General features: G+C 34.4%; 1 protein-coding gene across 1 annotated transcript; it reads right to left on the bottom strand.

Moving 5' to 3' along the window:
• Positions 1-1,850: 1,850 nt before the first annotated feature.
• LOC128211146 (allene oxide synthase-lipoxygenase protein-like) lies at positions 1,851-11,077 on the bottom strand. Its single transcript, XM_052915590.1, has 6 exons — positions 11,027-11,077; positions 6,718-6,880; positions 6,368-6,544; positions 5,566-5,798; positions 5,119-5,363; positions 1,851-4,964 (listed from the first exon to the last, which is right to left on the bottom strand). The coding sequence occupies exon 6, from the start codon at positions 4,958-4,960 to the stop codon at positions 3,614-3,616; it is 1,347 nt and encodes a 448-aa protein (XP_052771550.1). The 5' UTR covers positions 4,961-4,964; positions 5,119-5,363; positions 5,566-5,798; positions 6,368-6,544; positions 6,718-6,880; positions 11,027-11,077; the 3' UTR covers positions 1,851-3,613.
• Between the last annotated feature and the right edge of the window lie 4,116 nt (positions 11,078-15,193).

The raw sequence follows: 15,193 nt of genomic DNA, 5'->3' as shown, positions 1-15,193 counted from the left end.
ACCTTTGGGATGCTCACTACCATTTCATCAAAGTTAATTTGCAGACCAACAAAACAAGTCCTGGGCCAAGTGGAGGTTTTTAGATCCTGAATTAGGTATATGATCACTAAGTAATGTATAAACAGTCATTTTTGTCCCCGCCAAATCAATCGTCGAGGTCATGGATAAGCATTCTTGACTCAACGTTTTCATTTACATACAATTGGTGAAATGTTGAGACATGCTCAAAAGAAATACAGTGAATAGATTCCCTCTTTAAGAAGCGTTTAAGTACATATCTTTGACTTTACAGCTTAGTAGCTTAAATTCTTCCGGACTTATAGGTAGTAATTTTAAAGCATTCTTTTAAAACCTGTTTGGAATGCCTCTCTTAATTCTTTATCATTTCGACAGCATCAGGAAGTTCTAGCCACTATATTTTATTTTAGTAGTATGCGTGCCCAAAAAGGCTGACTAACAACATTTAATTGTATGGGCTCGGCAACAGACTTCATCCGCGGGGCAATGCCGTTAAACGCCGAGGAAACCAACGCTTGCGCGTCTTTTTAACATGAAGTTCTGTCTTTCTATTTGACATCCGTCTGAGTAGCCCTTGGCACACTATTAACATACAGCGCAAATACGTGTTATAAATATTATTGACCCGAGTAAGGGCACAAAAGCTTGGAGAAGCCTAAACTTATAACTTAACGTTATAATTTTGCCAAACCTTGGCGTCATTTACATTATCTCTTGTTCCTTATGTATTGTATTAATTCGCCGTTCTCACCGGTTATGCATGGGTGCAGGCAGACATGTATTATATTGTAAGCGCTGAGTCTCAATCTCACTAATTTCATCCTTACGTTCTCTGCCGTCATTTGAAGGGATGACCCCGGCTAGTCTCTGCCATCGCCAAGAATATTTTCAAAATGCAGGTCCAAAGTCTTTAAGACTTCGATACACACTATAATTATGACAGAGGAAAACGCAATGAATTGGCATATCGTCATTTATCAGTAATTCAGTTTGAATTCTTTACTCCTTGCTATTGCAATATGTTTCGTTACACTATTAATATACATAAAAATATAGTTAGCTTACTCAATGTTCACTTGCTTCAGTGATCCGGGTAGTAGCACGCCCTGGGCTCTTAACCCTTTATTAGACGGCTAAAAACTATCCTTGTATTACGCTAAGTTAATGCCAGTTGGGTATATGCATAGCATCAGGAAGGGATCTTTCATCTAAAATCATGACTTTAAAAACAGGAATGGCATTGCCCTAGCCAATGTTATTTATTCCCTTGGTTAAAAAAAACGATAATGCTATGTAACCATTTTATGTGTGCTTTTATTGAAAGGGTTCTTATACATGTAACGCTGAGTACTTTAAAATGCAGTATTCCAGTGTGACCCTCTGTGCTTTCCTTGACACCTTTCCGTTAGGGACACACGATTCAACGATTTATCAACATATTTATTGTTTACTGTGCGAATTGTGTGTTTCCTGTCTGTTTTCTTTGTTTTTTTATTATGTGCCAAGGAACGTTATCATGACCACTTACTTTCCTGTAGTTTTTAGTGTGTATTAGATGGATAAGCCTGATACACCAAGGGACAAGTTCGGCCCGTCACTTAGGCATTGGCTTGTAAATGGACACCGAAAGAAATTACACGTCATTAGTTTTCTTTCAGTAAACCATTCTTTATATATTTGAACATATCGAAAGAAACGAAATGAATAACTACAAGACACACACGTCACGAGCTGAAGGGGACTAAGCAGAACACATACACATTTGAAGTCTGTAAACTAACTTTATTCAGAAAAGATACAAAGTTGAAACGTTTTCATTGGCAATAATTTGAAAAATATAAGTATTCAATCCGTTAATAAAAAAATAAGCTTTTATTAAGACATTCTTATCAACAATTGCAAACCGTTCTTCAGATAAAACATAATTACTAATGTTTGAAATGTCATATTAGTTTGAAGATAGTCTGTGACTATTTTTATGTATAATCAGGTCCAAGAAATATTAAGATGAACATTAATACTTAGAGTTCAAAAACAATTTAGTAAGATATATCTGTTAATAAACAGATACTACGAATTAGACCTCGTGTGATGAAAATTTAAACAAAAGATTGTATTATAATGTTGGTAGACTAACATTTCTGTCTTTGAATTTGCGGTTTAGTTCGAATTATATCATTAAACCGGCTTTTTTAAAATACTGCCTTGTTTATCTAAATTCTTCCCCTAAAACCAAGTGTATTAGTTAATATTCTGTATGAAAATCTTCTTCCTTAAAAACAAACATTTGCAAGATTGAATTCTGCCTTTTAAACCGCTTGGTTCAGATACTGCATAAAAGGGCAAAGATATTAGTAAGTCTCGATTACGTTAATGATATAGTTCATGTTATTAGGAATAATTCAAATTAAAACAAAAACAACTTAAAAATGAGTATACATACTATTCAGAATATAACAATATATCATTAAGTGGTATATACTAGATAAAATGTAAAACAAACAAAAAATGGTGCGTACTATCATATGTGTAGTAATATTATCCTCATTTTTATATCGATTTTATTGAATCTATATTTGTTAAAACAATGACGCAGGTCATACGCACTTTTAAAAAGTCTTTACAAAACGTGAACAAATAAAAATCATTTTCAAAGATTTCTCATAAATGGTAATGATTCTGATTATACAATATAACACAAAAATTCTGCAATCATCCAATTAAATATAGAAGAACATTACTCATAATAATATATATTTAATAAGTGTAGTGTGTTGGATACCTTTCGAAAGAGTTAGCGATTACATCACACTTACACTCAAATACAAAATCACAATACACAGGCAACCTGAAGCCATTTTGTACACTGATTTTCAGAGCACAATTATATAAATTATATCGATTTTACATCAGCATATCAAAACAAATGGACAAAAACAATGATATATTACAGAAATAATCCACGCTGATGATTGTATATTATGAGATACAACAAAGCATTAAACAAGTGTAAGCTTATAATAACATTTAGCCTACATTTAAAAGATGCTGCCAAGTGCATCACTCTTCGATAATATAACGCCACTGTACACATTAACATTGGTTGTATTTGTTAAATGAAAAAATTGGCTACTTTGTACCAAATCAAAAAAAATAATTAGATTGGCTGCTGAGAGACGATACACGGACAAATCAAAGTCATTTTGTACATTGACTAAAACAAAAATATACAAACTAATTGTAACACCCAATTTGAATATAGAAGAATATATTGAAAAAAAGGTTAAAATTAAGCTTAATGTTTAAATTGTCAGTTTGAAGGAGAACAAAAGACTGGTCAGGTGTTGTTCCTTCCGAGAATTACAGATACAAGCAGATGTTCAAATGAACTAAGGTTAGATAAAAATAGAACACCTAAACAATAAACTTCATTTTAAACACGTATTTGTACAAAGTATTTTTCCTTAAAATTGATACTCATTTTGTGATAAACCTCTCATTTTTATGACACCTTTGTTCGAAAAATCTACAACTAGGGCAACACAAACACACAAACGAGTTCAAATAACGGCCAGGTGTATTTCTGTCATGGAGTTTATATGCTGATGGGGTTAGGTATGTGTTTGGGATCCAGATAAAGGTATTTCAATTCTTCAGGTAATGTGCTATTTCTGTCCTCGATTCTTGCAGACAACTCTTTGAGTTTGTTCTGAAACTTTTCGACTAATTTCAAAGCATTGGGGTCTTGAATGTAGGCTTCTTCGAAATCCCCAAGACCTTTCGTTGAGCGTTTACTCAAAAACATTGCTACTGTCATAAGTTTGTGATGCGTAGATTTCGGAGGAAGAATTGATAGAATGTCGCAGACATGACGCTCTCTCTTGTCTGTAGGAGGCTTTCCCATCAGTTTCGACGGGTAGTTCAAGGGGAAGGCGTACTCGTCGTACTGTTTAAAGTTTACAGCCGCATGCCCGACGTTACATGTGTAAATGGTACTTGTCAAAACAAGAGTCAATTGTTCTTTGGTTTGGAATTTTCCGTCAGATCCTGGGACACCTGTCACCCCGAGTCCACCATATGTTACGGAAAGGTCCATATCCCGTCGCCACGCCTGTACCTCGCCATCTCTACTTAAGACATCGTCATCTTTGTAGTACAGATTGACGTAGTCTCGCACATACTGGTTGATAACGTCGTACGTGAGCAAAGCATCGTCTCTGAACGGATAACAGGATATTACATGTTTGTCCTTTACCCCACGAGTTTCCAAATCTTTCGGAAGCGTTCCTTTGATGTCCATTTCCCATTTTTCCTTGTATTTAGCTATAAGGTGTTTACTGCCATCTCCACCTGACGATATTACTTGATCAAACACTCTTCCTTCTCCAAGCAACAAGTTTAAGCCCTGCTTATTTATCGCCATCATGTCAAGAAAATGGGGAGCCAGTAGTTTGAATATCGGATGAGAAGTGGATAAATGACGGTGTGCAGCGACTGCAAACCCTTCCATGATCAGATGCGTATACCCAAGATGGGATATTGATTGGTGCACTTGAGCGTCGGCGTTGTTGAACCACATCTTGACCAATGGCCAGGTTATTTCGTCATCATTCGGGAAAAACACTGGATTATTTTCTGTTTTACCCTGGAAAAGCTGAATCGCCACCGGCATGATCTTATCATCTTCATTACGGACAAAAAGAGCTATTGGCGAACAAAGAATGATGCCGTCGCTCGTCGGGCAGTCTTTGAGAATTCTGTGGTCCACGATGAAAAGTCGGTTTGCAGCGACTGCCTCTTTGAATGTGAGCTTCTCCGAAGCAAGTACCACGTCATTTTCATCTACTTTAATATTTTTAAATTGGTCCATATTCCTCACCAGACAAATAATGGCGCTATTAACGCCTTGAAGGCGTTGCATACCAAATTTCTCGTCGCTCATCCATCTGAAACAAATATATGAGATTACCATTGCAGTGAAAATAAACACTGAAGGTGAATTCGATTCCACGCGATTGACTTATACTACGGAGTAAACTAAATTACCTGTTAACATAGGCACTTGAATTAAATTTCGACTAAACTAATGAGCAAACTAACCTGTCTAAATCGCTTGGCGGTGTTGTTAACCAAAACAGTTTCTTTAAGCCCTCAATGGTTTTTCCCCACTGTCTGCTAAGGACTGCAGTAGGGAAAAACTTGACTAAAAACAGGCACTACTTCTAGGAAAAACTTGTAAAGAAATCTTTCCTTGGAAGGTAATTTCCTCACAACAACCGGCAGCTCATCTTCATATTTATACACATAATCCTGCTTCGCTTCCCTTAATTCGCGCTGTCTTTGTTCTAAAATGTATAATAATTTCATCTGTTACGTACTTTCTATAATATAAACTTATTCATATTACTTTTCCCCTTCATAAGAGGATAACTTCATTTTAGTAATCTTTAACAAATGATCACAGCTAATGATTGTAGTAAAGCATTTGTATTGTTTTGTAGGCAAGAACAACTCAACATGTGTATATTTAAACTGTTCAAAACGTACCAAACCTCTCTGGGAGGTTTTCATAGATCTCGTCATTTGGTAGGTAGGTGTCATAATCGTGAATGATGCGAAAAACTGATGCATGCTTCATTCGACGTTATTCTACGAAAAACTGCAAATTCCCTACTCCATTCAGTTTGCATATTCTCAACTCTAACTGTGTTAATAAACCAGTCATCTTTGTCATCTGGCTTACACTTGCGCAGTTCTATAGTGTCAGCTTCGGAAGGTAACTATAATGAAAACAATAACAAATGGTGTTTATGTAAACGCTGCAAAATGTTCATGTTATACGTGTATGTTTAAATGATATAAACGTTTAATCATATTCTTTTCGATGGTTAATAGAAATTTATCAATAGAATAAAAATCATATTAAAGTGTTCCAAACAGTGAATGTATCAGTTTAAAATATGTCACTGTTTCCAAAATGACGTTACTTTGCATTGAAGCGTGTGGGTTTTTTTTTCTATTATAATGTAATTCATTCTACTTTGATTCCAAGTTTAGGCATAAAATAAAAAAAAATCGAGTGTGAGATTAATTTAACCTCATGAACACCAAAAGTTGTGTAACTCGGCGAAATATATTACGTGACGATACTTAACTGAACCAATTAATTATCCCTTATAAATACATGTAATAATATCTGTGACAAAAACAAACTTGCTTTTTTCACAGCAACAAATAATTACAGGTTACAAACCAGTTATTTAAGTATAGGGCTACACACATAAAGAGGTGTATTTGTTGTTGTTTTTTATCAAAAATGAAAAATAAAAACATTGGGAAAATAATATACCTTGATGTTTCCTATGTCGATCGTATCCGTCTGCCCACCTTCAACATCCTTCTTAAAGCGTGCTTCCAGCTTTTTTTCCGGTGCCTTCTTTCCTTTCGCGGAAAGCGTAAGAAAAACACTTGCAGTATCACTATGCTGAGGTTTAACGCCGGTCTTAACTGTTATCTAAATTTGTTCCTGAGAATAATACAAAACAAATAATTAGTAAATTGTTTTCCAGTCAATGAAATAGATTGTTTACAAAAGACAAATTGTTATGATATTTCATTTACACTCAAAGGAACCTAGTAGTAATCTTTTATTTTTACCGTCTTTCCTTCTTTTTTCTTGTTTTTAGGTAGGAATTTTACCTGTTAAACACATTACGTCGAACGTAATTGTATGGCCCCTTTTAAAGTCGTATCAGAAACATTCTTCCAGCGTTTACTTCCAACCACGGAAAGCGTAAGAAATAAACTTGCAGTGTCACATCTCGAGGGGTTTATCGCCAGTCCTATTCTTATTGCGTTGTTCCTGACAATGATATGAAACATATTCGTTCATACTTCTGTAACAATCAATATAATAGTTTGGGTTCACAAATATATAGTTTACAAAATTCAACATAATAGGATCATTTATTGTTGTAAATGTAGCAGGTCCAAGATTATCGTCCAGACATTTATTTGATGCATTTTTTAATGGTCTGGGCAGCTTTACCGTTGAGATATGATATTTTACGCTCGAAATATATCTTCAGTGAAGAAAAATAATAATTTCATATCTGCATTAACGCCTTTGAAAGTGTGTAAATGAAACAAACGAACCAAATTGTGTTAATAAAATGTTCTTTTTTGTTATATCGTGCATGAAAAAGCCCCAATATTTTTGGTCTTGTTGTTTAATAGAAGAGCTATAATTTGACCTTATTCGTACAAATAAATGATAATAATATACATTCTTCCGCGTAGAGTAAATCACCAAACGCAGGTTTAACATTTATCATTGAACATGGTTTGTTGATGTGTTTAATCCATTTATAAATGATTAAAAGACAAATCAGAAAAGAGAACATTGTGTCAGAAGACAAATGACCTATTTCTCCCTTTAATCTAGATATTATAAAAAGGTCTGGTTATCACACAACGTTCCTTTGAATCGAAGTTTAAAAGATTACACATTTTCTTGTATTTATAAACACTTGTGTGATGGAATTATTTCGATTAATATTTTCGCCTCAAATGGGTAAAATCTTCCTTTTTGGCGACGAATGTGTCATGCAGTGAACAGGACATGAGTTGCCACTTAACAACAGTTAAAAAATATGAAACTCGTTACAAAACCCCCATATGTTTTCCTATTTTAACGCAACGCATGTGAGATCATTTAAGGAATGAATTGCGTGAATTGTGTCATTATCTGGATCCTCCACGCGTAATCTTTCTAGCCAAACTTCTTTCATATCCATAAGCATGACATCAATCATTACACCATAATTACACCAAAAATGTATATTCTTTCCAAAATTGTTTAAAAAATGGTTAATTTCATTCAAGGCAAACCTAGCAATGACCTATTTTCACCCATCCTGTAAATTTATAGAAAGACCCGATCGTAACAGGAAACAGTTTATCATATGACGTCACGATAACGTGTGAATCACTTATAAAAATAACAGAATATATTGTAAACGCGATGATGCGTAATCTAAATATATATATGTTTTCAACGTATAAGCCTTTTGGAAGATATAAAGATGGTCGTTGAATTTTGGTTTAAGATCAAAACATGGTCAAAGTATACTTTTCCGTGATCACAAGGGGAATTAATTTCGAATTTACACCGACATTAGAACAAAAAATCATGCAAAAGCTATTATAAAACGTTCCTTTGGTTGGCGTTAATCTGACAATTTCTGATGTAAATATAGTCGTCACGTCATTTTAAAACATTTTCAGCCCAGCACAGTGAACGCTTCGTTACATTTGTACAAAGAGGGAAAAAAACAATACTTTTATTTATTTATTATTTCAAAAGATAAACATAACATATGAGACATCGAAGGTTTGACCATACATAATATAGCAATGAATCATTTTTTATGCAGACAATACAACCTACAGAAAAAATGCCACTGCATAAGAATTAATTACTACATTTGTCAAAACCATAATAAAATAATAATTTGAAACGATCAACACATCCAAAATAGAAGTTAACCATTATATCACTATGAATGATATGATAAGGGGGGATATAAGTCATGCCATACAGATTTAATTATCTTCCAGATGTTTTTGATATTAAATATCAGTATGACATTAATAATATCAATTACCTAAAATATAATACTGTATTGTGATATTCAAGACATGCATAGAAAGAGCGTCAAGGACAAACAAATCGTTATGGGCTTATGAAAATTCAAAGCTAACAGAAAACGGGTTTTATGTCCAAAAAAAATTAATTGATGGAAAAACGAATTGTCATCACAATATTGTGTTGATTTATTTCCGATTGTCCTACTTTAAAAAAACTATGTTCAATTCTACGGGTGCGAAACAGTGGCTCCAGCTTTTGTTTTGTTTATGGAGTTATAAGTCCGATTCTCCCATCAAACACATGCATGTTTACAAACGAAAGAAGAACATTTCACCAATGTTCATCTGAATTTCACTCGAAAAGCTTACATTTAAAATAAAATCAGAATTATCGAGTGCTTTTATTTTGTCGGAAATAAAATTGACCGCCTGTTTATCGGAATAAGCATGTTTATACTGGGTTTTTTTTGGTTGAGCTGGAGTCAAAAGCCAGGGAGCTTGAGCCAAAGCTCCTAAAAGAGCTGGAGCCACCGTTTCGCATCCATGATTTGAGGCTAAGTTTACGCACATCCACCAATTGTTAACATGATAGAAATATAAATGGACTGGAGGTAAAGTTACATAGTTCACTGAAAGGTCGAAAAAAACGTATGCATTTAAGATATTAAACATGACGAAAGCGGATCGTTGCGTGATAATTAGCTTTTGTGTCGATAACGTCCCTCGAAAACATCTCGGGTCGTTATATGACACTCAGACCGGCAACGGCCCATCTTTGTCATGTATTTAAGCTGCAGATTGAACGTTTTGACAACTTTTTTTATATTTTGTCTAAGAACGAGCCATTTTTGCGAAAAAGTATTCAATTAATTTATATAAGACTGTTGACAAAATTTTAGATCGCAGATTTTTATTTTTAAGAACAAAAATGATGTTTTATGCACTTTTCTTAAATCGTTTAAGCCGTAAAACATTTATTTTCGAACAGAAATATGCAAATCTGCTACCTGATATTTTGTCAGCAATATTTAATCATTGGTTTTTCAGATATTTACTTTTTTCAAGACAAAAAAAAGTGTAAAAACGGTAAACATGTGAGAGTGCAGCTTTAACCTGTAAGTAGCTTTCACAAAAGTTAAAAGAAACCCGTCTAACCGCGGTTTCCACAATACAAGTTTCAAGCGTAACAGATTATAACAATTGCGACATTTTTGCCTGTTGTTGCACATGTAACATGCACGTAACTAGGGTGTAACATGCACGTAACTAGGGTGTAACATGCACGTAACTAGGGTGTAACATGCACGTAACTAGGGAGTAACATGCACGTAACTAGGGTGTAACATGCACGTAACTAGGGTGTAACATGCACGTAACTAGGGTGTAACATGCACGTACCTAGGGTGTAACATGCACGTAACTAGGGTGTAACATGCACGTAACTAGGGAGTAACATGCACGTAACTAGGGAGTAACATGCACGTAACTAGGGAGTAACATGCACGTAACTAGGGAGTAACATGCATTGGATTCCGGTTTGTGGAGGTCCGGCAGTTGTTACCTGTGACAAGTGTAAGAGGGTGAAACAATAGTTTAACAAATAGCGGAATAGGGCAGTTTCCTATTCGCGTTTAACATTTCAAGTCCTCATACGGATGAATAAATAAGGAATAAACAACTAAACTCGTCATTTTTATGGCTTTCATTTTCAATTTTAAAAACAAAAACAACAACAAAGAACGAAAACGCCGGAAAACAAACATACTATGATAGCGTGCTGCTTAAGCAGGAATGTATACTAAGAGACATTAAAGTTGCTCTCGTATTAAAAATCAATACATACACAATGTATAACAAACATAAATTTGGAGTGATAAACCTTTAACTTCCTACTAAATAATGTATTTATGGAAATTATCAATTACCAATAATACAATTGTAACCATGTTTTTAATAGCTGAAAACGTCAAAATATTATATGATTGGTGAGTGCTAAAAGATTAACTGTGATCTTCTCTGGTCTCATAACGTAGAAATACCATGATTTCTGCGCCTTTCATTCAAATTAAACTCGGTATCCTTTATAAGAACCATTTTTTTGGCAACTATTCATCCTTTTTGGTAAATTTAAACAATTGTGTTAAATATGGTAAATCTTATTTGGGAGTAAGAGTGAATCTGAACATCTGAATAAATGAAGCTAACTGTTCTATTTGGCTTCTCTGTTTTATGACGAGAAAATAGTTTACAAAACTGTATGCTTTTTACATTTTTATTGTAAATTAAAATACACAGAAAGCAAAACATAAATTGAATTTATAACTCTATATAACTCTATAAACAGTGTAAAAAAGTTTACCTTCGATATCCTCAAACACTGATTCCTCTCCACCCAAAGAAGAGAGCTCAGACACACACATATATACACCTGAATGATAAGGAAAATCACGTGATAGGTATGTCTCAATTTTTGCTCCGTATCATGCATTATTATATGACTATGACTTTCGTGTTTGATTTAAACCTAGACGGGCGGCGACGCGGGATTTGTCCATGTTGCCATCCATTTGTCTCAGTAATCATACTCATATAATTTATAAATGCTATAGAGAAATTAGGTAACAATCAAAAATATATTACATTTTTTTGTTAAATTGCATTTTGCCGGATATTTTGTCTGCCTTTGAATGTGAGACATCGTTATTTGCATCTATACACCTTTTTAGAAAACATAAACAAACTTTAAATTGTTAAAACAGAAAAAAAGAAATCAGATTGACTCAAAAATAGAGATATGACCCCAATTTCATTCTCAAATCTTATTAGAAACTGATTTATTAGATTGTATTTAATAATTGCCAGGCTGGATGGTTATATGTTAGATAAAATTTCTTATGAAACATGTTGATACAATGCGTTTGTCAATAAATAAGATGTTGTTTTAGAAAAAAAAAATAAACTCGAGTAATTTCGTTGTACTTCCTCTTTTTTGCATATTTAAACTTCTTATCATGATTGCATAAACAAAGCTTGGTAAAGAAAATATTGCATTAAGTTTAATTGAAATATAAACCACTATGTAATAGAATCAGGAACTATATTCTTCAGACATTTAGTCATTTGAAAACATTTGCGTCATCGATCCGTGTAAAAACATTTTATGTAATTTAAAAAGAACATTATACCAATTGATCCATATATGTAAATAGTTCATCGGTAATATTATTGCAAATTATTTAAATATTTTCGGGTTGGGGGGAATTAATTGCAAATTCTTTTTCTTCTTTTTGTCACTAAATGCGTTTTTTTCTACTTTAACACCATGGCTTAAATTCAAAGTAAACCAATATTTGAATAGTGATAATCAAGACTTTGTCATATTTATCTTAAATTTTGTCACAGTATGTTTTCGCATGGCGCGTTATGTAGGGTTTAATTTCTTTATAAGAAAGAATTATGGAAAAACGTAACGATACATATATAAATCTTGTCTGATCAGTTTTTTATTGCGTGCTATCTAGGTTTCATTCCAAGAAAGGATTAAGGAAAAACGTAACGAGATATATTTAAAAGGATGTGAGGTTGCCTGTACGGTTCATATTTCTTAATTCGCATATAAATCTTTTATTGTCAAATAGTGCACATACACCCGTTATTTAATCGTTGTCTTTGAATCAACTATTTTCTCACAACCATTGAGTTGTACTTGGTCCTCTTAATTACAACGCTTAATCCGCTACAATTTGGTCCCCGGTCTGCCGTAAAAATATTGTTATTTCGCTCCAAATAATCAAATCAGCCTCTCGACCAATCGGTGCTCCTCGGTCATTTTTCATAGAAACATTCTCGGATGTAGGCCTGTACATCATTAGAAGAAGTTCCTAAAATTGATAATACTTATCATATTCATGATTTGTAGTGTTTTAACGTTAAAAGTGTATTATTTCATTCAAAGTTATTTCCAATGAAGTGTATTATTGCATAAATAATTAACAGTCATTAGAGTAGAGTTCAAAGATTTAAATGTAAAGAATTCGGATGTTGTAATCTATCCATGCACATCCGAAATTGTTTTTAATGGAAAATGGCTGAAGAGTTCCGATTGGTCCACATCGGTGCGTCGGACATATTTAAGCGTGCGTGTAACGATGTTATATGTGTGATTCAGAACAAACTTAAACGTGTCTTATTTGTAATATTCTTACATTAAACCTTATGTTGCCAACAATTCTAGCTTGCAATTAGTAGATCGGATGATTCATTACGCAGTTTCCTGCATATACCATGCTAATATGTTGCTCGACAAAGCCAAAAGTGAAAGAATATTTTTTAACAACATTTAACAGAATATATCAACGGTTTTGTCACACAACACAGCTCAATATAGCCGAAGCCGCGGGGCACGACTAGTTATAAAATGTATTGCTTACCTCTATAAGTAAAACTGTACTTTTCATACTAAATATATGGCTATCATATAATGTTATCCATTCTAATATCTTCTGGGGCGGGGGGTGTAAAATTCATTTATCATTTAGCCATAATTTAGACCACAGTTTAGAATACAACCTACATTTTCAGTTAATGAAATTGCAGATAACCAATCATTATGAGCTGTGTGAAGTTAGCTAAACATACGACATTGGACATTGGACATTCAAAATCGAATGTTGTGCTGGCACGACATTGGACATTGGACATTCAAAATCGAATGTTGTGCTGGCACGACATTGGACATTGGACATTCAAAATCGAATGTTGTGCTGGCACGACATTGGACATTGGACATTCAAAAGTGAAAGTCGTGCTAGCACGACATTGGACATTGGACATTCAAAATCGAATGTTGTGCTGGCACGACATTGGACATTGGACATTCAAAAGTGAAAGTCGTGCTAGCACGACATTGGACATTGGACATTCAAAATCGAATGTTGTGCTGGCACGACATTGGACATTGGACATTCAAAAGTGAAAGTCGTGCTAGCACGACATTGGACATTGGACATTCAAAATCGAATGTTGTGCTGGCACGACATTGGACATTGGACATTCAAAATTGAAAGTTGTGCTAGCACGACATTGGACATTGGACATTCAAAATCGAATGTTGTGCTGGCACGACATTGGACATTGGACATTCAAAAGTGAAAGTCGTGCTAGCACGACATAGGACATTGGACATTCAAAATCGAATGTTGTGCTGGCACGACATTGGACATTGGACATTCAAAAGTGAAAGTCGTGCTAGCACGACATTGGACATTGGACATTCAAAATCGAATGTTGTGCTGGCACGACATTGGACATTGGACATTCAAAAGTGAAAGTCGTGCTAGCACGACATTGGACATTGGACATTCAAAATCGAATGTTGTGCTGGCACGACATTGGACATTGGACATTCAAAATCGAAATAGCACGACATTGGGCATTCAAAATAATATGTCGTGCTGGCTAGTTGTCTTGGTAATAAATATAAATTTTGGACCCATGATAGACAGAGACTTCGAATGGTCCTTTAAGATAGATTTGAGCAGTTCACGCGTCCATTAGCTGAATAATATGTGGCCAGTATTGTAGTCGAATTGAACTGCTTGTTTTATATTTGAACATTTATTGAGTGCGACATTTATAAAATGTTGCAGATGTTAGCCCCAATAAATTGAAATCCAAATTGTACATATAGTCATTGTATACATAAAGGCAGTAGATATATCACTAAATAATGATCCTTTACAATTGTAATTGTATAACCTCAATATGAATTATTGTTTGGTGGGACGCAATTTTGCAATCGATTGTGTTTTCTTTTACTCATAAATTGTGTTTATTGCTTTAATTGTTGATATACAACATACGCCTTATTTCAATTTGGATATTTTTAATCCATCAAAGGTGGACACCGTGCTGAGAGCCGGAATATGTTCAGTAAAGGTGTTATATTTTAATTGCTCAATATAATCCGCAGAAACAATAGCGCTTTAACTAGCTCTTTCATTTCACATTTTATTACTTTTATAATCATCAAAGACTTTTACAAGGTCTGCATACTTTTGGTGACCAATCAAAAAACCTGATATTAAAAAGGAATCGGCCATTTTGTGAACAGATCTAAGTAAACCTCAGAGAATGAATGAGTGTCCAGCGGATGATTTCAAACCGTTATTAAGGTCCAATGTCCAATGTCGTGCCAGCACAACATTCGATTTTGATTGTCCAATGTCTAATGTCGTGCTAGCACGACTTTCACCTTTGAATGTCCAATGTCCAATGTCGTGCCAGCACAACATTCGATTTTGAATGTCCAATGTCCAATGTCGTGCTAGCACGACTTTCACATTTGAATGTCCAATGTCCAATGTCGTACCAGCACAACATTCGGTCATGAATGTCCAATGTCCAATGTCGTGCCGGCACGACAATCGTTTTTGAATGTCCAATGTCCAATGTCGTGCCAGCACAACATTCGATTTGGAATGTCCAATGTCCAAAGTCGTGCTAGCACGACTTTCACTTTTGAATG

Source organism: Mya arenaria, chromosome 12 (genome assembly GCF_026914265.1).
Source record: "Mya arenaria isolate MELC-2E11 chromosome 12, ASM2691426v1".
NCBI lineage: Eukaryota > Metazoa > Mollusca > Bivalvia > Myida > Myidae > Mya > Mya arenaria.
The sequence above is the reverse complement of the archived record's forward strand: the minus strand, read 5'-3'. Positions and strand labels throughout refer to the sequence as shown.